The sequence below is a fragment of the Phocoena phocoena genome, chromosome 13, assembly GCF_963924675.1.
Source record: "Phocoena phocoena chromosome 13, mPhoPho1.1, whole genome shotgun sequence".
Lineage (NCBI taxonomy): Eukaryota > Metazoa > Chordata > Mammalia > Artiodactyla > Phocoenidae > Phocoena > Phocoena phocoena.
The window spans coordinates 80,658,060-80,682,710 of record NC_089231.1 but is presented as its reverse complement, the minus strand read 5'-3'; the positions used below and the strand labels follow the sequence as shown (position 1 = coordinate 80,682,710).

Here is a 24,651-nt window from a genome sequence, read left to right as displayed (position 1 = left end):
AAAGCTGCTCTTCCTGTACCAGGAGGAAAGAAGCATTCTCCTCCCCGGAGCAGGGGGGGCAAGGCCAGCTGAGAGAAGTCTGTGCACACAGCCCCTGTTACCTTTCCTCAGTTGCTGCTCTTTGTTCAACTTAGTATATAAGCACTTGGGCCCATCTGCTTTTGGGGCTTTATTTTCTTGTGGAGACTCCCATGTACACATAAAATAAAATGTGTATGCTTTTCTCCTGTTCATGTGTCTTGCATCAGTTGAATTCCGAGGCCAGCCTACGTCCCAGAAGGGTAGAAGGAAGCTTTTTTTTCCCCTGCCCCTGCACTTCATTCCCGATGTTTTCGAGGGAAGCATCTTCACCGGGATTCCCTCGCCTCCCCACCCCTTCCCCCTGCCTGACTCTTCTGAGTTCAAACAGTTCTTTCCCCATCTCTGTTTTCCCAGGAATAACAAACGAGGACAGCAAGGCTTGGGGGACAGGAAGTACATCGTCCTGGAGGGCTCGGAAAGTCCTCATTTACGACAGGTGAAGCCAGAGAAGGTAAATTAATAGCTCAGGGAATCTCATTGCACGCGGTTGGCCCAGGTGTCCTAGTCTTGGCGTGAAGGCTCTGTTTTCCAGACTGCGTTGCAAGCCTTCTACAAGTTTCCATTTTTGAAAATTAAAACCCAAATGACTGCGCTGAAGGTTATTGGTACGATACTCACGTCTGTAGGTCTCCCCACTGAAGACCCTGCAGGGTGCTGCCCTGAAGATTCCACCTGCTAATACACCTTCCAAGAACTTCCGCCTCAGCCAACTAACCCATAAATCCGCATCGTCATCCGAAATTTGACTGTGACACTCATCTGACGCACTTTACTTTTGTTTTTATCTTCCCTCTCCGCCTTCTCCGCACATCTCTTCCCTCCTCTGTTCTCGTGCGCCTGTCTGTCCACCGCATACTCCGTCTCTCTCTCTTTCCTCTTGTCTCCTCTTGTTCTTGTTCCTGTTCTTTTGTTTTTTCTTTCTGCCCTTCCTCTTTTGCACCAAGCTGGACAGAGGCCGGCGGAAGAATTTGAGCTGTGCCTTCCCGACGGGGACGTGTCTATTCATGGCGCCGTTGGTGCTTCTGAACTCGCAAACACAGCCAAAGCAGGTGGGGAGCAGCGGGGCCCCCCGGAGGTGGGCTGGGCTGGGCTTGGCTGGGCTGGATCCGTCAGCAAGGGCAGGAGGGGCACGTGGCGGATCAGCCTGCGAAGGAGGCTCCCCGGCCCCGCCTTCTGCTAAGTAACTGGGACTCAGGTGTGGCTTGGCCCATTGTTCCCAGCGGGGGTGGGCGAACCCCACCCTGTGCTCTGTCGAATTTCCTAGATGTCCCCTACGTGCTGAAGATGGAATCTCACCCGCACACCACCTGCTGGCCCGGGAGAACCCTCTACTTGCTGGCTCCCAGCTTTCCCGACAAGCAGCGCTGGGTCACCGCCTTAGAGTCAGTTGTCGCAGGTGGGAGAGTGTCTAGGGAAAAGGCAGAAGCCGATGCTGTGAGTATGCACACGGGCGCCGGAGCTTGTCTCTGTAAAGCGGGCAGACTTGGTGGGAGTCCCGTCGGCTGCCGTGTTTCCCCTTGGCCTCCCTCTCTGAGGGGTGATGGCTTCAGACTGTCACGACCGGGATTCTGTGCCGACAGAGATCCAGGCTTCGAGGCGGCTTGGCCGGCATCGTGGGTCCCCCTCCAACCCCCAGAGCCTTCTAGAATGGGGGAGTCGACCCCCTTAGCCAGCTCTCAGGGCGCACTACATCTCGGTTCTGGCTGCACAGGGCAAATGTACTTACAAGGAAATCCTCTCTCTCGTTTACCCGGAAGTGTTTATGTGGTTTGAAGGCCTGCGTTACGAGCACGCTGGCCGTGAAGCGGCACAAAAGGCTGCCGACAGCCGTGTCTCCTTCAGGAAGGCTTTTCATAACCTGCTCAATTGCTTTTATGTGATTTGCTCTTCCGAAGGCAGGTCTGAAATCCTACTTCTCCTGAAGACGTTAGAGACGTGGGTGGGCCTTGATTGGCATCACTCCTCCTGGAACATTCCAGGATACAAACAGCACTCATCACTCACTGGTGATTGCTCCACCAAAGACCCAACAGCTCTTTTCAAACACTTAGCTCCTAATAAACACTTTAAGTGTTAGCAATCGGAAAATCCTCAATCACGAGTCTCCTGCTCGTGGGGTGAACCTGTTGCAATGACCCATCTCCTTGTCCCACGTGTGAGCCTTTTACCTAATGCCTCATCCATGTGTGTACAATAGGGCCCTGACTGTACCTCCTACAAGCTTCTGCCCACGTGGGTTCAGGTAAAGAGGCTCAGAAGTGGGTTGGCTTGCTGCTGACACTGGGCTTTGCCCTTGTGCCACCACCTGGGGGGGCAGGAGCGTCCATGTGGCTTATTAAGCCTTGGCAGGGACATCCTTCAGCTTCGGTTTGTTTCGTATCACAGACTCTCTCTCTGCGTCTCCTGCACTCATTTAGTTCTGCATCCGGACTGAGTTACACTCTGACACTAATTAACAGCCACCCCAGAGATACAGATAACATTCGCGTCCTGCCTTTTGAGGTCAGATCAAAATACGGGGCAAGCCACGAGTAGATGTGTGCTTCTGAGCGTCTTCAGGAGGAACTTGCCCTTCTTCCCGGCATTAAACTTTTCTCCGTTCTTGCTTTTGTCTGTCTGGATGGTCCGGTCATGAACAGTTCAGCTCACCGTGGCCTCTTTTCTCTCTCTCTTTTTTTTCTTTCTCATGTGAAAAGAAATTGCTTGGAAACTCCCTGCTGAAACTGGAAGGCGATGACCGGCTCGACATGAACTGCACGCTGCCCTTCAGCGACCAGGTGACCATGTTTTTTTGGGCACCGTCGGCTGTGTCGGGGCTGGTTATGGGGACGTGACCCCCCTCACGCTCTGCCTGGGGACTTGCACCCCGGCAGGTGGTGCTGGTGGGCACCGAGGAAGGGCTGTACGCGCTGAATGTCTTGAAGAACTCCCTCACCCACGTCCCAGGGATCGGAGCGGTCTTCCAGATTTACATCATCAAGGACCTGGAGAAGCTCCTCATGATTGCAGGTGGGAGGCCAAGGACATGGCGCTTTGCCTTCACTTGTGAGGGAGATGATTCGCCGTATGCTTGTCGAACGCAGAGACAGGCCCTCCTGGGGGCAGGCTGGCGCGGAAGCGGCTCTTCCCTCTGCGTCCTGTAGGTGCCCGCGCCCCCGGCGCTCTGCTCGCACGCGGCCCCTCTCTGAGCGCCTGCCCGCCCTGCTGCCCGCCTCCCATTTCTCCCTGCTCTCACACACCCTTCATCTGCGTGCACGACTCATTAGCAGTTTGCCACATTTCCCCCGCCCTTCTCTCTTTCTCTCTCTCTCTCTCTCACACACACACACACTCTCTCTCTCTCTCTCTCTCTCACACACACACACACACACACACACACACACACACTCTCTCTCTCTCTCTCTCTCTCTCTCCTCTCTGTCTCACTTATTTTGAACCACCTGAGAGTCAGTGGCAGCTGTGACTGGATCCTTCAGCCAGTCACCTAAGAACAAGGAGCATTCTCTCACATACCCATGGCAGGAAGGTTCTTTTTCCCTCTCTTTATCGGTGGTACTATATATATGTGTGTGGTGTGTGTGTGTGTGTGTGTATTTTTTTTTTTTAAGGGGAAAACAATAATGCATTTGTTCCATGTTCAAAACATCCACAGTCAGGTCTCATTCAGGCCTGGCCGGCTGGATCCAGGGGCCGGATCCTGATATAATATGGTCAGGAACTGGCTTTCTTTGGTCTCTCAGCTCTTTTCCGCTGCTGGCTTGTTTTGTTGGTTTCTTTTTTTTTTTTTTTTTTTTTTTTTGCGGTATGGTACAGCCCAAGTCCCTGTCTCAAGGCCTTATTATTTCGTTTTGTTTTTTGCGGTACGCGGGCCTCTCACTGTTGTGGCCTCTCCCGTTGCGGAGCACAGGCTGTGGACGCGCGGGCTCAGCGGCCATGGCTCACGGGCCCAGCCACTCTGCGGCATGTGGGATCCTCCCAGACCGGGGCACGAAGCCGTGTCCCCTGCACCGGCAGGCGGACTCTCAACCACTGCGCCACCAGGGAAGCCCCTGGTTTCTTTTTTCTTGCTTTCTTTCCTTTCTTTCCTCCCTTCCTTCTTGACATCATTCTTGGGAACAGTTTTAGGTTCACAGCAAAACTGAGCAGAAGGTAGGGAGAATTCCCCTATATCTCTGCCCCGCGTGCACACGCGCAGGCCGCCCCCTCCATCAGCGTCCCCCACCAGAGTGCACCTACATGGACTCATCATTATCACCCCAGGTCCACAGTTTACATTCAGGCTCACTCTTATACATTCTGCGGGTTTGGACAAATGGGTAACAATGTATCCGCCATTATAGCATCCTATAGAATAGTTTCACTTTTTAATTCAGGGAATTTAATCGTTGCTTCTCCCATTTTCTCATGTACTGCCCATAGCTGGCTTTTACCTGTGGCTCCAGTAATGTCCTTTATTTTTTTCCCGGCTTGTGATCCAGTCCAGGACCACGCACTGCACTCACACGGGTCTCCCTCGTCTCCTTGAACATGGAACCATCCTCAGCCTTTCTGTGGTCCCTCGTGACACCGTGACACATACTGGATTAGTCCGCGTTTACTGTTTTGTCCCCTACCCATTTCTTGACTTTGGTGGGGAGCACGTTTGAATATTCACTTCACGTTCTCCAATTTTGTGTCTGCAGAATTTTTTGTTTTCCTCCCAAAATCTTGACCAAGAGGCCAGATATTTTCCTTATAGATCTAAAACTTGGACCTAAACTGTGTTTATGGGAATTTGTGGAAAGCAGTGCCCCCGCATGGCCTCGTGTGGCTTTTACTCGGGGGAGGACGAGAACCGCCATTGTGGCTCTGCTGTCCCGTCCCCTCAGGAGAAGAGCGGGCCCTGTGTCTCGTGGACGTGAAGAAAGTGAAACAGTCCCTCGCACAGTCTCACCTTCCCGCCCAGCCGGACATCTCACCCAACATCTTCGAAGCCGTCAAGGGCTGCCACTTGTTTGCTGCTGGCAAGGTAAGCACCCCTGCGGGCCTCAGCCGGCAAGGGCTCTTGAAATTGTGGGCTGATTGATTTGACCTTGAAAATTGTGTGTCCTCAAACGGGGTTAAGTTTCTCTTGCTTTTCGACACAACTGGTGGTTGCACTGTTGGCATCCAGTGGGCAGGGCCTGGGGTTTCTCCTAAACACCCTACAGTGCCCAGAATGGCCCCTCAACACAGAGAATGACCTGGTCCAAAGTGTCCATAGTGCCGAGCTTGAGAGACCCTGCTCTCAACTGATGTTCCTTTCCTAGTTTTGCCACGGAGCCAGTGTACACACTGGTGACGCGCTTTTTCCTTCTTTCTCCGCCCCCCCTCCCCCTCCCCCCTCAACTGCTTTTCAGATTGAGAGCGGGCTCTGCATCTGTGCGGCCACGCCCAACAAAGTTGTCATTCTCCGCTACAACGAAAACCTCAGCAAGTACTGCATTCGGAAAGTAAGTCCCGGGCCTGGCCGGGCCTGCTCTCCCAGCGAGCCGGTGGGGAAGGTGCTGTCTCGGGGCGTAGTGTGTGCCTGGGCCCTTCGGCCTGGGTGACTTAGAGCGGGAGGGTATCTTGCTCCCTGGAGAAAGCTCCAGAGCGGCCCATCCTTACACTTTTCCCTCTCGCTCTCCTCCCCTGCATGTGTGAGCTGCCTCTCTGGCCAGCCCAGTGAATTCAGCCTTTTGTGAAGGGAGAAAGGAAGGTGGCTGATGGAGGAGACACCTCTTTTGAACCAGTAGAAGAAAGGAAGATCTCTCTGAGGAGCTAGAAGCCCTGGTGGCACCTACCAGAATCCTTCTCAGATTGTAAAAGTTTCTATTAATGACCTTCAAAAAAACCACTGCTGGCTGTGTTTTGATACACAGTGCGGGAGCTGGCTCTCCTCGGAGCACAGTGGGTTGTGATGTTGCCTGCGGTGTGGACAGCTATCCGTGAGATCACTGCACTTGCCTCGCTTCTGGAGAAGGCTGTCTCTTGTCCCTAGACTAGGCATGTTCCACCCATCCTAAGCCTGATGTATTTCAGGTGCTTTCGTGATTAGTCTCAAAAGTAAAAGGAGGGATGAATATATAAGGGTTGTTACCTGTTAGAGAAACTGTTTCATCTGGGGCGGGCTCTTGTTTAGTTTGCATCTTTATTGAGCACCTATTAGTACCAGAGACTGAGCTGGCTGTTTCACACACTTTTCACAACAGTTGTGAGAAACAGGGGTGATCATCCCTAATTTTCAGGTAAGATGACTGAGGCTGGCCAAGATCCTAGGTTACAAAGTTGAGACCCAAACTGAAGTTTGACTTTCCCTAACGTTTCACTGTGTTATACTAGTTTCCGCGTACTTAGTAGGTGATCAATAAATATTTAGTGGTGAGGATAATGTTGATTAGAGTTTGAACTGTTAACTTCAGGAAAATTCCCAGAAATCACTTCTTCTTTATAATTCCTGGCCATCATTTGGAATAAGCATGCCTAGGTTTTTGAAGCCATTAGGATTGACCTGAAAACAAGTGTAAGTAATTAGGAAGCAGATAATTCAGATAGATGAGATAACTCAGTAGTGATAACAATGATATAGGTAATATAGGTTCAGAATAGAAACCTAGAAGCTTGGAAAAGGAAACTAAAACCACTCCCTCTAACCACCACTGTTTGTGTATTCCTCCAGGCTTTTTCTTCTGATTAGAATGTCGTAGTTTTAAAGCTCTCTTTTTGAATGCTACCTTTTCATTGAAATGGTGTTTCTGACCCTTTTTTGGGGTGCAACTTGACCTTCTTAGTCTCAGGTTGCATAGAACCCAGAGGCAGCAGAAGGATGGGGCGTCCTTGTGAGGGACGTGAAGAGACTGAATGTGCTTGGCGTGAAGACAGAAGGAAGAAGTCGCGCGGCAACGCCTGCACGGCTCGGTTAGATGCCCGAGGAGAGCAGGGGCCACCCCAAGTCTACGCTCACATCCTCCTTTCTGCCCCGTCTCAGGAGATCGAGACCTCGGAGCCCTGCAGCTGTGTCCACTTCACCAACTACAGCATCCTCATCGGAACCAATAAATTCTACGAGATTGACATGAAGCAGTACACACTGGAGGGTAGGCCCGGGCGCGCCCCCGCCCACGCTCCGCTCCACTGCCACCTCAGGCTCCTCCTGGGTCCTGAGGCTCCGCCTCTTGCCTGCCTTTACAGAATTCCTGGATAAGAACGACCATTCCTTGGCGCCTGCCGTGTTTGCCTCCTCTTCCCACAGTTTCCCCGTGTCCATCGTGCAGGTGAACGGCGCGGGGCAGCGGGAGGAGTTCCTGCTCTGCTTCCATGGTGAGTGCGGCAGCTGCCCGCTGCTGACGGGGGCTTACGGCACCACAGCCCCGGGGCAGGGTCCTCGGACGGGGCCGGTCCTGCTGTGGGGAGTACCCGGTCCTGCACCGCCAAGGCCCCCGGGGTGCCCCCGCCCCACCCCCAGGCTCCAGCCAGGTCCGGCGCTGTCGGTCTTTCCAAAAGCGGCCTGCTCTGTCCTCCTCTGCCCCTCACTCCCTTCTCTCCCTCTCCTCTCTCCCTTTCCTTCTTTTCCCTCCTCAGATCTCTGGGCCTGTTTCTCCCCTTTCCTCACTCCCTGACTCTTCCTCCTTCCGTCTCCCCCTTCTTTTCCCATCTCCCCCCTTTCACTCGAACCCTCTTTCTTTAATAAATCCCCGAGAGACATGGCTCAGCAGAGCTCCTGAGGTTTTTCACAATCCAAGCCCACTGGGCTGGATTCCTTACTCTGCCATCAAAGTGTGTGTCATTGATACCCCTGCCTCCGGCCATGCTCATGCCCCGGGCTCTACCTCCTTGCAGAGTTTGGGGTGTTCGTGGATTCTTACGGAAGACGCAGCCGCACAGATGATCTCAGGTGGAGTCGCTTACCTTTGGCCTTCGGTAGGTGAGGCGAGGTGTGGGGCTCTTTTCTGCCAGTAGTTGGTGTCCCGGGAAAAAACCTCAGGTGGATTTCCTTTAGGCTTAAGCACTTTGCTTGGGGCCCCCTTAGGCGCCAGGCGCCACGTGGAGCATCACCCGCGTTAAGCGTCTAGGGCAGAGACCCCGAGGCCTGACGCCGAACCACGTAAGGCAAACCCACCGGCCTCTCATGCCAGAAAGGGAGACCATTCCCTGTGAGTTCATTTAAATCATGTCAAAGACTGCACAGCATCCCATAGCACCGCTGAACACCTGTCAATTTAGCCAATTCTAATTAGGCCCATTCTTTTTCTAAGTGTGAACAATGCTGTGATGAAAAACTTACCCTAAAATTTGCACACTTGTTAAATATCCCCAGCTCAGAAATTCTAAAAGTGGAGCTACTGGGTCAAAGGGTGAACACACACACACACACAACGTACATATGTGACTGTGTGAATGTTCTGAAATACCCTTCAAGGCTATTTCGTTTATCTGTTGCTTCATGACAAGTTCCAAAACCTAGTGACTTAAAACAACTACTTATCATTGCCTGAGCCTCTGTGGCCTGACTGGACAGTTTTGCTTCTTGCGGTGTCAGCAGGGGCACCGGGACACCTAGAAAGTCGGAAATGGCTTCACAAAGTGGCTGGCAGTTGGAGCTGGCCGTCAGGTGGGAGCTTAGCAGGGGCCGGTGGCTGGAGGCCTCATTTCTCTCCACGTGGGCTTCTCCTAAGAGTGCAAAAGTGGGGGCTGGCAGGCCTTCTCACTTCCACCACATTCTGCTGGTTCAGCCTGATGCCAGGCAAGGAGAGGCCAGAAAGGCCTGAGTACTAGGAGGCACGACTGATGCCGAAGTAACAGTTCACTGCGAGGAGTAATAGTGATAATCTTCTTTTTCCCTTTAAGACCAAAAACAGCTCTCATTATATCCTAGAGTTTGAGTGACACTGTGATATAGAAATATAGTACTAAGACCAGAGATATTTAATCTATGAACCTAGCCATTTTTAATTAAATTTTTTAGAAAAATGTATTCAATTAAACAGTTTAAAAAGGTCTACAATGAAGTCTCACCCGTATCACTTGTCTCCCAAATCCTCCCTCCCCACTCCCCGAATGGAAAACATTTTTCTGAGTTTCTTATCCTTCCAGTGCTTTATGCAAATAACGGGCACATTAAAAAATATATTCTCATCCCCCTCCCTTTTTAAAAAGTCAGTGTGGTAGCACACTTTACACAGTATTCTGAACCCTGCTTTACAAACTAAGTAAAACTACACCTTGGGTTTTTTCCCCGTCAGTGCATAGAGAGCTGCCTTACGCATTTTTACGCCTGTGCGGAATTCCAGGGATGCGCCATGATTTACGTAACTGACCCTGACCATGTAGCCTTAAGTCGGTTCCCATCTTCCACTCTAACAGCGTGGCAGGGTGCACACTTGAACATGTCTCATTATGCAGGCATGTGGGTGCACGTGTAGGGTAAATTGCTTCAGGGACGGCATGGCAGCCAGGTTTTGATTTTCTGTCTCTTGACCCTCCCTTGCCCCACGCTCTTGCTCGGTGGTGGCCACGCAGCCTACAGAGAACCGTATCTGTTTGTGACCCACTTCAACTCACTCGAAGTAATTGAGATCCAGGCCCGCTCCTCTCTAGGGTAAGCACTGCCCCCCGGGCTTTGAAAAGCTCACGGTTGGGTGTGGGTGTCGGGCGGGGCCGTGCTCTCTCTCATCCCGCCTAGCAGTGGAGGTGGCAGGCCATGCAGACTCTCCTGGAACTCCACAGGACCCCTGCCCGAGCGTACTTGGAAATCCCGAACCCACGCTACCTGGGCCCTGCAATTTCCTCGGGAGCGATTTACCTGGCGTCCTCGTATCAGGATAAATTAAGGGTCATCTGCTGCAAAGGAAACCTCGTGAAGGAGACCGGCACTGACCAGCACCGAGGCCCGTCCACCTCCCGCAGGTAACGCCCCTCTTTTCCTCATCACAGGGGGCAAAGTGCTTTCCTGCAAAGCAGAAGGTATCTTGCCACACTGGCTGAAAGTTTCCCAATCTTCAAAGCTCAAGCCACTCATTTCTTTGGGATCTGCGGCACTGAAATGAGTCCTTTATAAGCATCAGGAAAATTTTTACTGCCCCCCTTGGTGAAAGAAGAAATGAGGCCTTGAGTATGGGCTATATACTTTATTTATTTACTCTTGCTTGGAATGTCTTGTAAGTTTTTTCTTGTTGAAAACTGAACATTTCAAATAATACAACGTGGCAAATCAGCTCCCCCTTCCCCTCCCTGGGCGTGTTGTTGTCGCTATTGGTTTAGTGTCTCTTGTACTAAATCTGTAGTCTGTGTCCTTTGTTATGTGCAGCCATTGAAGTTTCTGCTTGGTTAGGGTAGTGGTCAGCTGAATGACTAGAAAGAGATTTCCTTAATGCACTGAACCCACCCTTTGCTGAGTGTGCGTATTTGTGCTGGGGTACACCTGCAGCACTCAGAGTCAGCTGTGGCTGACGGACGAGGCCTTGGAAGGTTTTTCCTGGGTACGTGACAGGCTTACCTGTGTGTGTCTGGCCTTACAGATCCCCAGGAATATGCAGGACTTCCTTTTGAGTGTTGTAGCTGGCCTCTTGTTTTTCCCAACTGGTCTTACTGCCTCAGGCATTTGCCATGTGAAACAGTAGCCTTTTTTTTTTTTTTTTTTTTTTGGTAAACGTCTAGAGATAGGGCATTTCTAGAGAGGAAGACCTGAATCAGCTCAATTAAAAACAAGCCCTAAGGATGGTCTTTTTCCAGGGAGGAGCCAGATAGGTCAGATAGTGACAGTTTTCCAAGGCTGGGGCTCTTGGGAAGCTCCAGTCCTAATGTACTCCCTCCAGTGGTTACCAGGGTGCTGGTTTTCACAGCTGGTTACAAGGCTGTTGCTTTCAAAACTACTGCAGATCTGGGGAGACAGAGGTGGTGAATATTGCACATTTTCTTGCGTAAACACTCTCTGAATTGTTGCAAGACTTTGGTTAATTTCCAGAGTTCCAAAAAGTTGATTTTGACAATTTTGCCAGTGTTCTTGTTGTTTCTATGGAGAAGCAGGTTTTCGGGAGTCCTTGCTCGGCCATTCTGGAAGTGCTCTTCCCGTGCTTCTCAATACAGGCGATAGCGTACTGTGCACACTCTTCTGTGTCTTAGAGATTTGCTCCACGTCAGTATCCGAAGTATTTCTTCATTCTTTTTTTTTACGCCTGCATAGCATTCGTTCACCTGCCTGTACCTTATTTAACTGCTCCTTTATCACTGGGAGTTTGGGTTGTTTCCAGTCTGTTGCTGTAGTAAATGACTTTGTACCTTCATTTTGCATGCTTAGGAATCTATCTGGAGGATGAATTCCTACAAAAGAAATTGATGGGCATTGGTAGTTTTGATAGCTGTTGGTGAGTTTTCCTCCTTAGGGGCTGTACCCTTTAGTTATCCCACCGGCAGTGTGTGGAAGTGGAACTGGCTTTGTCTTGACACCCAGGGCTCGGAGCCAGATTCGGTTCGATGTGTAGGTTTGAGATGTGTAATTTTAAGATCCTGGTCCACAAAGGAGATAAGCTTATTTAACCCAGGGGAATATTTAATTGACCTAGGGTTTTAATTTTGTGGACTGGTTTACAAACCCCACATGTCTACCCTATTATAGAGAGTTATGTGGACCCCCTACCATGTGCCAGACACAATGTCTGGGGCTACACAGCTGAAGACAAGATGGTTTTTATTCTCAAGGGACTCAGTTTGGTGGAGGAACCACCTTTAATGTTATGAAATGCTGCTTAGATCTTAGAAAAGAGAGTCGTCAATATAATGTTCTGAGACTATGTCCTGACGACTAGTGTCCGTTTCTTTTGTTGAAATGTAAGCGTTGGTCAGAAATGTTTGGTCAGTGTGATTTTAGTCCCAGGAACTTGCTGGAAAACCAGAAGTGGTGAATAACCAGCTGCTTCTCACTCTTCTTGGCCTGATCGCGCCTCAGGAGAGACTGCTCAAAGGGCTGTAGTCCTCTCCTGACAACGTCCAGATTTTATTTAGTTTCCAAGTCAGTCATGCCAAGAGCCAACCCAAGTACTGTAATTAGGTTTTTCTTCTTTTCTCCACTGCCTCACTAGCTAGTTGGATGGCCAGGCACCTTCCTTTTGAGATGATATGGTGTCTCTGTAAGGAGTTAACTTCCTCTGTCGTGGAAAATGGTTCTAGTTCCTGTGAACAAGGGGCAGAAATAATGCTGCTGCTGTTCCTGCTGCCGCCGGGCATGTCTGGAGAACCAGCAGTTTCCTTTAGTTGCCTCTTGGCTTATAAAACCATCTTTTTGCTGCTGCTTTGGGCAGGTCCAGAATGGAGAAGGCCAGCTTGGGAGAATGTGATTCACTGCAGGCTGCACTGCCCCCAGGTCTGTTTAGCAGAGCAGGAAATGTAACTCTTTGCAAGTAGAGCATTGGTTAAGGGATTTGGAGATGGAAAATGGCCCGCTCCGCCCAGAATGACGAGTGTTTTCCTTTATCCCATCAACCTAGGCTGACTTCTCGAATGGCCTTCCTTGAGCCACTTGTCTTCCTCTGGGCAGTGAGCTTGCTTTACGATGGGCCCCTGACACGCTTTATAATTTCTCTTCCATTACAAATCAGATACTCTTACTGGAAATTTCTTTTTTTGTCTTCTGTATCACAAAGCCACAGGACAAGAGATGAAGATAGCTCAGATTTCGGCATCTTGAAACCGAGGTTTAGCTCAAGTTTTACTGCTACACACAAGAAAGTTCTGGCTTTCTGAGCGTGGGTTGTTGGAATTTCCACATTTTGAGCTGCATAGGGAAGCAAGAGAATGAAATTATTTATAATGGACTGACCATTTAAGAGTTATTCTGCTCTGTCCACCAATCTATTTTACCCAAGAGAAGGAACTGGCACACTTCTCCTGTAAAGGTCCAGAGAGTAAATGCTTTCACATTTGCTGGCCACATGGCCCCTGTCTCATTTGCTCAACTTTGTTGTTGGACCACAGAAACCGGATGGGCGTGGCCATGCTCCAGTAAAACTTAAATAAAGCAGGCATCTGTCTGGATCTGGCCCTCAAACTTGCTCTAGAGAGTCTCCCCTCCCCCACTGGGTCAGTGTCTTCGCTGCTCAGTTGCTTTCCATTATGGGCATTGACAAAAGATTCCTTACAGTTAGACCAATAATTAAAAAAACAACTTTGGTCCCTTCCAAAGGGGAAGGATTTAATATCAAGGATTAAGAGAGGCCTCTGGGAAAACCAGTGGCACTGTCTAATATTTAACGACTTTACGATTTTGCTGCAAAAATTACAACACTGCTGGTGAACGATGTCACCCAGCATGTTAGCATAGAATTTTGTTGAGAAAATTAGAGCAGAATAAATCAGTGTGGGATTCATCCTTGGTTCATTCTTAGCATGTAACTGCAGTTGTAATCTAGATTTTAAAATATCTAGGTTAAAATATATTTCCCTGATTTCTACTTTTCCAAGATAAAGCCCCAATCAATCAGATGTCTTCAAGCAACCTTCTCTGTGAAATAGTCTGCCTTTTCCCCGCACTAATTATGCTCAGATAACAAGGGCCTGAGTACCTTGGCTGTTCGTCAGGGGTGGGAAGGAACTGATGCCGAAGGCTGTGTCAGTCCTGTCTGTCTGTGTTTCTGGATCTTGCTTCTTCAGAGAGGTGGTTAGGGCCGTGTCTGGTCAGATCTTCATCTGACATACCCAGGGCTGGGTGGAGGGTTAGATTGGTCATACAAATTGTTCAGACATTTTCTGAGCCAGCTCTACTGTTTTCGTCTGCCCTCCTCAGTCTCCTAATTATATCAGGCCCAATCCCTACACCTCTGGCGTCAGATGCCCCAAAGACTCTTGGAAAGCCACTTGGAAGGAGAGGTGACCCAACAAAGGCCCAGGAGTGGGGCTGCTTTGGCAGCTTGCCAGCGATGAGTACAGGCTTAACCCCTCAAGGGACTTCCTTCTGTGCCCTCTAGGCTCTGGAAAATACTAGGGTCAGCGGGGTAGAATATGGGGAGTATGACGTCGCACTGACCTGCACTGGAGTCGCAGCCTGTGTCTCCAGCTACTTGTCTGTACGACGAGGGTCACGGCCGTTCCTAGCTTGCAGAGCTGCTGTTAGGGTGATCTGGCGAGTTAAGGTACCTGAAGAGCTTAGCACAGGGCCCGACCCGCTGTGGGCGCTCAGCCGAAAGCCTGTGTCGAGACCGGGAAGCCTGATTCCCCTCTGCTGTCACCGCTGCCTTCTTTCCCTGGCCTCACTGTCGATATAAGCGTCTCGAATTCCCGGTGGGGTCTTTTTCTAATAACGCGTGGTGAGATGGGGGCACAGGGTGGCTCAGAGGAGGAGGAAGCTGCCCCGTTGGGTTGTGATGGCTCAGCTCCCCACCTTCCTCTCCCGTTATCGCAGCCCCAACAAGCGAGGCCCGCCGACGTACAACGAGCACATCACCAAGCGCGTGGCCTCCAGCCCGGCGCCCCCCGAAGGCCCCAGCCACCCGCGAGAGCCCGGTACGCCCCACCGCTACCGCGAGGGGCGGACGGAGCTGCGCAGGGACAAGTCTCCGGGCCGCCCCCTGGAGCGGGAGAAGTCCCCCGGCCGGATGCTCAGCACGCGCAGGGAGCGCTCCCCCGGGAGGCTGTTTGAGGACGGCAGCAGGGGCCGGCTGCCCGTGGGAGCCGTGAGGACCCCGCTGTCCCAGGTCAACAAGGTAAGGCGCCCTCCTCATCCCCGAGGGGCCGCTGTTGTAGGGAAGGGGCGCCGCTACCGTACTTCGGAGTCTGCGGGACTTAACAAGCTTAGGAAGAGAACGTCTTAAGAAGGGGCTTCCTGCTGCACACATGGATAATGTGTGCACCTCAAACCGTAAAAGCCGCAAGGGCTATGGCATTCCCTTTCCGGAGGCAGCCAGCGTGCCGTTTCTAGAGATCCTCTCTGCATACAAACAAATGCGGATGTGTAGTCACCCTTCTTAAACACAGGTGATAACATGCTATTCAAAAGGTTTGATGCCTTACATTTTCAAACACATATACATCAACAGTTTCTCTGGAAGGCTACACCGAACTGGTAACAGTGGTTGCCTTCTAGAAGAACTCCGAACCTTTCAAAATTTTTAAATCACGTGCATGTATTATTACCTGTGTAATGTTTAGGTTAGCAACTGAGAAGATGGAGGGATGTGCCGAAGACTAGGGGCCCCCCAAGTGCACGGGGAGGCTCCAGAGCATGGTGTCTCCTCAGCAGGCCAGCCGGTTCCAGGGGCCAGTTTCTGGATTGCATCCTCCTGCTGCCATCCGCAGTTCACTGTTGGCACCCCTGCCGCTACAGGGAGGGGGGAGAAGCCGTTTAAATGCTTTTCCTTATCTCCTCTGATTTATGGATAAAATGGGGTGCGTAACAGTAGAAGTACTTACGTAGTGTTGGGGACTCTGCGGTGAGTTCCGCAAGCTCGGCTCACAGCAGGAAGGCGAGGCCTCGTGCTCCCGCACACCCCAGTCTGGGCTTCCTGTTTGCAAAGTGAGCACAGCGATTTCTGACCTCTGATGGCAAAACCCCCTCCTCCTCCTAGGTCTGGGACCAGTCTTCAGTATAAATCTCAGCCAGAAAACCCAACTCCTCTTGAACTGCAGGAAAACACCAACCGCACTATGGAACGCTGCTGAAGGGGACCCCAGTGCCCACGGCGCAGCTGGACCCAGACCCACCTCAGCACGGACACCCTGCAGCCAGGAGGGGCGTGGGGCTCCTGGGAGCTGCCGGCACCCTCCTGCAGTCTACCCTCTTTGCACTTTGTTACTCTTTCAAAGCATTCATAAACTTTTGTACCTAGCTCTAGCCTGTACCAGTTCATCACAGGAAACCAACCGGGGGCTAACTACGACGTGGTTAGAATCCTAATTAATAGCTACTTTAAGATCCTAGGGTTGGTTGGGTTTTTGTTCTCCTGTTTTATTTTTATTTATTTATTTTTTAAAGACAACAGACTTCTTAATAGATTTGAATAGCACCGTATTTCCTGTTGTAGTCATTTGTAGCAGGTCACACAATCAGGTCTTTACTACTGACATGTATCGTAGAAGAGCCCCTGCCACTGGCTAACCTCCCACGCTCACCTAGGTCCACTCTCCTTCCAGTCCATCCTCACAGATGGCCCTGTCTTACCCAGGGCGACATCTTAGCCAAATGTTTACCGTTCTCATTGCCTTTGATGGCCTTGACGACTTCCCCTCCCACCAGCTGCGAATGTACGGAGGCCATCGGGCCCGGCTCAGAGGCAGTGACTTGGGGCCGAGTGGCCACGAGGAGCTTTTCCCTCCCTGCCCCTCAGCGTCACCCACCGGCCTGCTGTCTCCGCTTTCCATGTAGCTCTGGCCAGGAAAGCATGCAACAGACTTGCTCTGAGCCCGGCACCGATGGGGGTCCAGGAGGGGGCCGGGGGCACTCACCTCCTGTCCTGATGGCGCACTCTCCCTGGCTCCCCGGGCTGGGAAGAGTGCCCCAGGAGTTCTGCATGGCGGTTCACTGCATGCGCTGCCCCCCGACCTGGCTGCCCCCTTGGGTTGCTCTGCCAATGCACTAGTTCCATCCCACAGCTCCCGCCGAACCGACACCCTCTGGGACTTGCCAACTCACCGGCCACAAGCTGCAGTCTGTAGCACTGAACAAACAAAAACCAAACGCTCAAGCCTTACGACCAGAGAAGGATTTCAGCAAACCACACCTCACACTTCCACACCTCCCTGCCGACGCCCGCGCGGACAACTCTGCTCACACACAATCCACCAGGTTCTACCCCATGAAAACTGTGACTTCCCAAACGAGCCTCTCCCTAGGGCTAGACTAAGACCAGGAAGTTCGAGAAGGAAGCCGCAGCTCAACTCTCCCATCCCAGCCGGGCGGGGAAGCCCTCCTTAGGTGCCGTGCGGCTCACCCAGTTTCTCTCTCCCCTCCGGCGGTGTGAGGTTCCTGGCAACCGGTAAAGAACCAACTAGAGGCTTCGCAGTTGGCAAGCTAACTAGCGGCCTTATTTCTGCCTTTAATCTCCCACCAGGCCTCTCTTGCTTCTCCACACCTCAAACCACCAGGGCACATCCTAGGTAAGCTGACAGGTAGACCTGTTCCCACCGCAGCTGGCAAACGTGACCGCGTTTTAACCCCCATGTCCACGGTTCAGCTCACTTTCCAGATTGCAACCTGGCCTGAGTCCCGGCTCCTTCCTGCTCGTCTCTTAACCGAAGTGCTTTCTTGTTTGAAACGCCCACGGCCCTTCCTCCACGTTGTCGCATCCTTGGCCAGTGTCATGCTGTCATGTTCTATGTGTTGCTTCGTCTTTGGGGTCACGCTGCATCCCCTCCCTCCTCCAGGGCAGATCTGACTGAATGTTTGCTGAAGTTTCTGTCTCTTGGTCCACAAGTATTTGGAGAGGTCACTGGAAATTGGTGTTTTTAGTCTTGGCATCTCATTTAGGATCTCCATGAGAAATGGGCTTCTTAGTCCTCAAAGTGTATATCGTGTGTCTCATTTGTGAAATGCTTCCTGCTATAGAACTAGCTCAAAGACTGTACATATTTACAAGAAACTTTATATTCGTAAAAAAAAAAAAAAGGAAATTGAATTGGTTTCTACTTTTTTATTGTAAAAGGTGCATTTTTCAACTCTTACTTTTGGTTTCAACGGTGGTAGTTGTGGACAGCCATCTTCACTGGAGTGCGGGGAGCTCCGTGTGACTACGGAGATGCCAGCAGGAAATACCGTAACACGAAACTGCAAAGCTTACTAGCATAAATAAGATTCTAGGTCCAAAAGTACAGGCTTTTTCTTCATTACCTTTTTTATTCAGAATGAGGAAAAGATCACAAGGAACGGTTCAAGATCCACCTTGAGCGGAATGAACTCTGTTGAACAAATAGTCAAATAAAGCAATGATCTAAAATGTTTGCCTTAGTGCAAGACCTCTTCTTTTCTTAAGAGAGCCCATAAAAACCCAAAGTATCGCCACTGTCAGCCTAAGCTTGGGAGCGTGGCATTGGGACTGTCCTTCCTTTCAGGGGAGGCTTCTTCTGGGGGTGAGGGGTGGAGAGCCACACAGGGCTCAGAGCAAGCTGCTCTCCTGGAATCAAGAGACCAGCGACGTTCTCTTCCAGAAGTGCGATGTTGTCGAAGTTTGGTCATTCCTTCCCATGAACCATGAACTGGCTGTTAAGGTCACTTTACAGGACTGCAGAACTGCAAAGCTCCTCACGGCAGTCAGGCCACTCTGAAAGGATTACTGGAGAATGGACTACCCAGCTCTCCTATAATGCAGTTCATAACAAACAAACCAAAAAAACAGGTCACCTTTCAATTCCTCTCATCCATTAGGATAACGCCACCGCTTTTAATGATGTAGATTTCTGGAGGGAGGAATTCGGATCAAGGTAATTTAAAATGTAGATACTTGTCTTTTTAACTAAATGAATTTTTGTAGTCTGCAAGGTAAATTTTTCTAAGATGCTTTAGTTTTGTCAGTATAAACTTTGTTGAGCTGGACAGACATTGGTTTTGGCAAATGGTAATTTTCTTATGGTTCCTGTTGCTTTCAATTTTTATTTTCCAGTGAAGTAATCTGACCACAGTCAAATTCTGACTTGCAGGGTCGCGGCCGACTCGCCCTGTGACAGGAGTCGTACTTGCGATTCTATTCTGTTCCTCCTTTCTCTTTTACCGCTGGGGATAAAAATCTGCCAATTCTAAGAAAGAAAATAATATGGAAGATGAACAAGTCAAATGTTGGAACCTTTCTTTCCTTATAAAATTAGAGAAAGTCCACTGAATACCGCTTCAGTTATTGTCCTGAGGAATCTTGGCAGCCACGTAACACTTCAAAAGCATAAGTAAATGTGGTTTGGTTCCGAGAGGAATGTGCCAGAAAGTTCTCTGGACCCTAAGCAAGGACCTCAAAGAAACAACAAAATTACTCAGCCACACCATAAACCGAGGCCCGGCCGTCCATGCTGCTATCCCTACCTCTTAAGCACAAAATTAGCCATCACATTTTCTGCTCTTACAACTTAATTTTCACGAGACTGAGGAAGCAGCCTGCAAAGCAAATTTCGTAACTGAAATTAGGATTTGGAGACTTAGGCCAAAAAGGGATGACGTGCTTAACAGGACTGACCGGCTAGTTTGTCTTCAGAATTGGGCCTCTTGAACGTGATTTGCTTTAGAAAATATTCATGCAGGTTTAAGTCTAAAGCAATAATGCTAGGCCCACAGGGGTGGGACCAGCTAAGCTTTTGGTCTCACAATACAACAGACTGGCCTGCTCCAGTGGTTCTAAACTAGGGGTGACTTGGCTCCCCTTCCCTTGAGGACACTTGACAGTATCTGGAGACATTTTTGGTTGTCACAACTGATGGTACTACTGGCACCTCATGGGTAGAGGCCAGGGGATGCTGCTAAATACCCTACAAGGCACAGGGTGGCCCGCATGCCCACCTTCCACAAAAAGTTAGGCCCAAAATGTCAACAGTGCTGAGGCTGAGGAAGCTCGGCCTGTTCCAGTCAGATTTCTTTCTTGGCAGTTTAAATATTGCACATGATGCCAAAAGCATGGAGACTGTGGCTCTAGGCACAGTGTTTATATGAGAAAATGTTTCATCAGTTGCCTAGTCAAACGTTGAGGCTTTTATCTTCCGAAGCTGGGAGGGCAGGGCAGTGGACATCTGGAACTGCACAGATGGCTTGGCTTTCTCTCGAGTCTGTCAATGATTAACGGAACTCCTGTTTGCCCTGGAGGGGTTGTTAGAGGTAAAGAATTCTGGAAATGACTTTACTGCTATACACAAGTCAGCCCGTCCTTTCAGAGAACCACAAAAAGGGAAAATAAAGTCGATCCAGGGTACACACAACTGGAGCTGTCTCTTGTTCTCACTTGCTGTTGAGTCTTGCAGATGAAATGGGTGAGTGCACTCCTGGCAGGCAGAGAAGGCTGGCATCCTCACCCAGGCTCAGGCCCTCTGGCTGTCTTTAGGACAAAAAAAGACGAGGCGGTTGTGGGAGCTGAGCTCGGTGGCTGATCCCAGAGGCAGGGCACTGGTTCTCCAAGGGTCTGACTCACAGCAGCGGTCACTCTTAGGAAGGCCCTTGTCGATGTTTTTACAATTAGCTGGAATGACTTGTAACGTTTGTAGCTTACTGTTTTCTCCTGAGGACGATTATAATTGGCATCCCAGGGTAGAAGGCTCTAGCTTCTTTTCTGCACTAATTTGCTGATCAGGTGAGGTGCTAAAAAGCTGGATGGAGGGTGGAGTGGCCCAGAGACTAGGGTCTTCATCAGTGCACTCAAACTGTGTAAACACTGGTGGAGGGTCATGGACCAGGAGAATCCCTGGTCCTGGAGGCCTGAGTTCACGCTCAGAAATGAAATCATGCTCATCTAGAAGTAACTGAGTTAAGCAAAATGAAACGTTGCTTCTCCCTAAAATGGCTGAGTCTCCGACCTTAGCCATGCATGGCATCACTTCGGTGTTCTGTTTTCCCACCTTGGCCCTTGGCACCTTGGACGTTTCCTCACTGAGCTTACGGTGCCGGCACTTCTTCCTTTTCCGGCCCTTGACTTCCTGTCTGTGGCCATATCCCATTCATGGTGTAAAAGCTTTGTGGCTCCCAATGTGAAATGAAAGGAGCCCTAGGAATCATTTAGTGCTAATCCAACCCCTTCCATTTTTCAGGAGAGGAAACTGGGCTAAGAGAGGTCATGTGATTTGCCCAAGGTCACACAGCTAGTCAGGCACTGAACTGGATGACATCCCTAATCTCAGTCCAGTGTCCACACTCCGGGACAGCGGACGGTGGGGGGGAACGGCCGACTCTAACATGAAGCCAGGCTTTGACCAGAGGGAAGGAAAAGACCTTGCCTGGGTCCTTTGATCTTTGGTTTCAATATGCTGACATATGGTTGTTTACCTTGCAATACTACTTTACCCACTAGTAATTTAAAGACCTTACTTTTGGCTCCATAAATTCATTTGTATATACATTTCTGGAGGAAAAAAATATCTTCATGCAAAAGCAACTTCAGTTACACTTTAACCAACCATGTAACCAGTCCTCACCCATAATAGAGAAAGCATTACCTGGGTCATAGGACACCTCAGTGTGGCTTTGCTCCTGTGATTTGGACCAAACAGGGTCTCCTGTTCCATATCCATGAAATAATCTCCATTACTTTTAGCTTCTTGGGTATAGAGACTTTCACCTAGGTCTGTTAGCAGTCTTCTGGACCACGGGGGACTTCCTTTTGTGTTGCTTTTTAAAGAAAATGAAGTCTTTTAGACACACGAACAGCTGTGCAGAATGCTGACACCCACGTCCCAGGGTTCTGTGGTTTTGGCTACATTTCCCCACCGTAGCAGTTACTGCCCTGGGAGTCCCCCGTGGCCCCAGGGCTGCAGAGGACTCTTACTGGGTTTACTGGCTCCAAATTAGTTTTTACACTAGACTTTTTGCTTGGCTTTATCTGAACTTTGTGAGTAGAGCTGATCTGCAGGTGAGATTTTCCAACATGATGTTTCCCCCTGCAGCCTGGGGCTGATGACTCCCTCTGAGCCCTGACTCAGGCCAGCAGCTAGATTCTCTAACTCCTCTTACAGAAAAGGCAGTGCTTTTCTGGGCCAACTCATGAAGCGGGCTTCCTATCCAGGTGAGGGTGTCAAACCCTGGTCCTGGAGGCCTATGACTGGGTCCTACCCCCCCCACCCCACCCTCTGAGTCTCCACCATGGGGCCAGGGGCCACGCTCACAGCTCACCAACACAGCAACGGTTTCTTCAATTCTGGTACTTCAGTATATCCCTTTTATACTTTTGAGCTTAGCTATGTATTTTCAATTATACTTCAAAAATATTTGATCCACAAAAATAAATTCAAAATGGTTTAAAGACCCATGTAAGACATGACACCGTAAAACTCCTAGAAGAGAACACAGGCGAGACACTCTGACATAAATCACAGCAGTATTTTCAGTCTCCCAAGGCAAAAGAAATAAAAGCAAAAATAAACAAATGGGACCTCATTAAACTTAAACTTTTTGCCCAGCAAAGGAAACCATCAACAAAATGAAGACAACCTACAAAATGGGAGAAAATATTTGCAAATGATGCAACCAACAAGGAGTTAATTTCCAAAATATACAAACAACTCATACAACCCAATACCAAAAAAACAAGCAACCCAATCAAAAACTAGGCAGAGGACTTGAACAGACATTTTTTTCAAAGATGACACAAGCAAAGATGCTCAACATCGCTAATTATCAGAGAAATGCAAATCCAAACCACAATGAGGTAATACCTCACACAGGTCAGACTGGCTATCATCAAAAAGTCTACAAATAACAAATGCTAGAGAGGGTGTGGAACAAAGGGAACCCTCCTACACGGTTGGTGGGAAGGTAAATTGGTGCAGCCACTGTGGAAAACAATATGGAAGCTCCTCAAAAAAAACCTTAGAACTACCACATGATCTAGCAAATTTCACTCCTGGGTATATATCCAGAAAAAAATGAAAACACTAATTTGAAAAGATACACGTACCCCATGTTCACAGCAGCCCTACTTACAATAGCCAAGACATGAAAGCAACCCAGGTGTCCATCAACAGACGACTGACTTAAGATGTGGTGTGTATACACATACACACACACACACACACACACACACACACACACACACACACACACAGAGGAATATTACTCAGCCATAAAAATAAATGTCATTTGCAGCACTGTGGATGGACCTAGAAAATATTATGCTTAGTGAAATTAAGTCAGAGAACATAAATACTATATGCTATCACTCATCTGTGGAATCTAAAAATAATACAAATGTATACACAAAACAGAAACAGACAGATACAGAAAATAAAATTATGGTTACCAAAGGGGAAAGGGAGGGGAGGGACAAATTAGGGGCACAGGATTAACAGATATAAACTACTATACATAAAATAGATAAGCAACAGGGATTTACTGCATAGTACAGGGAATCATACCCAGTATCTCATAGTAACCTACAGTGACACACAAGCTACAAAAAATAGTGGCTCGCTATGCTGTAGACCTGAACCTAACACAATACTGTAAAATCAACTATACTTCAGTAATTTTTAAAAAATAGAAAAAAGTTTTGGATAGAGGATTTTTATGTATTTCCTTAGTCTACTTAAATAATCCCTCCAATCCCTAATTTGGGTTCCCACATCACTTGGGTTTTCAGAGTGAGACAGCTAATTACCCAGCTAGGAATGCTTTCTAAGCTATTCTCCACCTCAAGTGGACCAGATGACCTGAGGGGTTCCCTTTTCTCTTAAATTTATTTACGTTTCCTGATGCCTGAGAAGAAAAGGCTTATTACTAAAGGGACACTGTAACCTTCCATCTTTTTGGTAGAAGGGACAGAGGCCCTTTTAGCTGGTGAGAACAGCTGACTCCAGAACATCCTGGTGTCTTCCAAGAGGGTGTCATGATCCCAGGCTCCCCTGTGGTGCTTGTCAATGAGCAAGCAGCAGCAGGACCTCGGACCGGGGATGCTGCCAACTTGCACAAGCCAGGGGCCTTCACTGCTGCTTTTCCTCAGCTTCCCCTGTGGTCGAGCGGTTCCATGGGGCTCAATTTTACAGCCTCTTAACGGCCTTCTAATCTGCGTGCAGAATAGGTGGGTCAGAGAAAGGCCCTCAGCCCGGGAGGAAGCCGAGCTGCCCTGTCCACTCACCCCAGAGTGCCACAAGGATGGTACCATTTTCAATGTGTGCCAAGGCGGAAAAAAGACTGAAAAGCACTGCACTGAATGAAACTTGGGGAGAGCTCCAGTCTCTTCTCCAAATGACTGCACGAAATCAAACCTTCCTCCAAGTGCACGTCTGTTATCTTTACAAAGCTTTATTGAAACCTGTACATCAAGGTGACAGTAATTCAGTGTTTTGGAAACAGTAACAAAAAAGGGTATCCCAGACCCAGGTTCGCCAAATAAATATGAGACACCAGGGATATGGTTCCTCCGTCTCCCAGCAGGAACAAAGCGCAGGACGACAGCTTCCACCGACCTGGGGACAGGAACCTTGCTAACGGGCATGTCTCCGGCATCTCCAAGCCGCGTGGAGAGGTTCGCTTTGGTCCAAAGGATGATTTCCTCACACAAATTCAGAAGGCTGCCGCAAGTTCTAATTTCCTTCCAGAATAAGCAACGGCAATTGCTACAGCCTTCTTTGCTAAGGAGGGACCAGAGGTCCCAAGCAAGGTGGCACAGGCTAGGGTAGGGTGCCTCTCCAAAATCTGCGTGCTAACACTGTCACCTCATTACGAATCGAACAAAAAGCTGGACAACCTTCCAGCTAGCAGTGGTCAGTCCGCAGGATCCTCCAGCTTAACGGAGATATCTGGCCATGGTTTTCCAAGTCTGTTCTGAGAACAGATTATTGCTGAGCACAGGTTACATGATCTATAGTGTAGTTGGGGTGATTTAAAAATTGCCCTAAGGCTGTACAGTCAGCCACCTCTGGTTAAAAAAAAATACTTAGTGCACATAAGTGTAAGAAACAATTGTAAAA

At 49.4% G+C, this 24,651-nt stretch overlaps 1 protein-coding gene across 1 annotated transcript in view; it reads left to right on the top strand.

Annotated features, from left to right (window-relative positions):
• Positions 1–15,659, top strand: part of CIT (citron rho-interacting serine/threonine kinase) — a 169,668-nt gene extending 154,009 nt beyond the window's left edge. Inside the window, exons 34-49 of the mRNA XM_065889532.1 lie at positions 436–532; positions 614–686; positions 1,026–1,130; positions 1,346–1,515; positions 2,778–2,858; positions 2,955–3,090; positions 4,950–5,089; positions 5,460–5,552; positions 7,070–7,178; positions 7,273–7,401; positions 7,921–8,001; positions 9,601–9,679; positions 9,808–9,987; positions 11,104–11,106; positions 14,474–14,774; positions 15,636–15,659. Of these exons, the coding sequence (XP_065745604.1) occupies positions 436–532; positions 614–686; positions 1,026–1,130; positions 1,346–1,515; positions 2,778–2,858; positions 2,955–3,090; positions 4,950–5,089; positions 5,460–5,552; positions 7,070–7,178; positions 7,273–7,401; positions 7,921–8,001; positions 9,601–9,679; positions 9,808–9,987; positions 11,104–11,106; positions 14,474–14,774; positions 15,636–15,659 (1,801 nt within the window). The remainder of the gene's footprint in view (positions 1–435; positions 533–613; positions 687–1,025; positions 1,131–1,345; positions 1,516–2,777; positions 2,859–2,954; positions 3,091–4,949; positions 5,090–5,459; positions 5,553–7,069; positions 7,179–7,272; positions 7,402–7,920; positions 8,002–9,600; positions 9,680–9,807; positions 9,988–11,103; positions 11,107–14,473; positions 14,775–15,635) is intronic.
• The last annotated feature ends 8,992 nt before the right edge of the window (positions 15,660–24,651 follow it).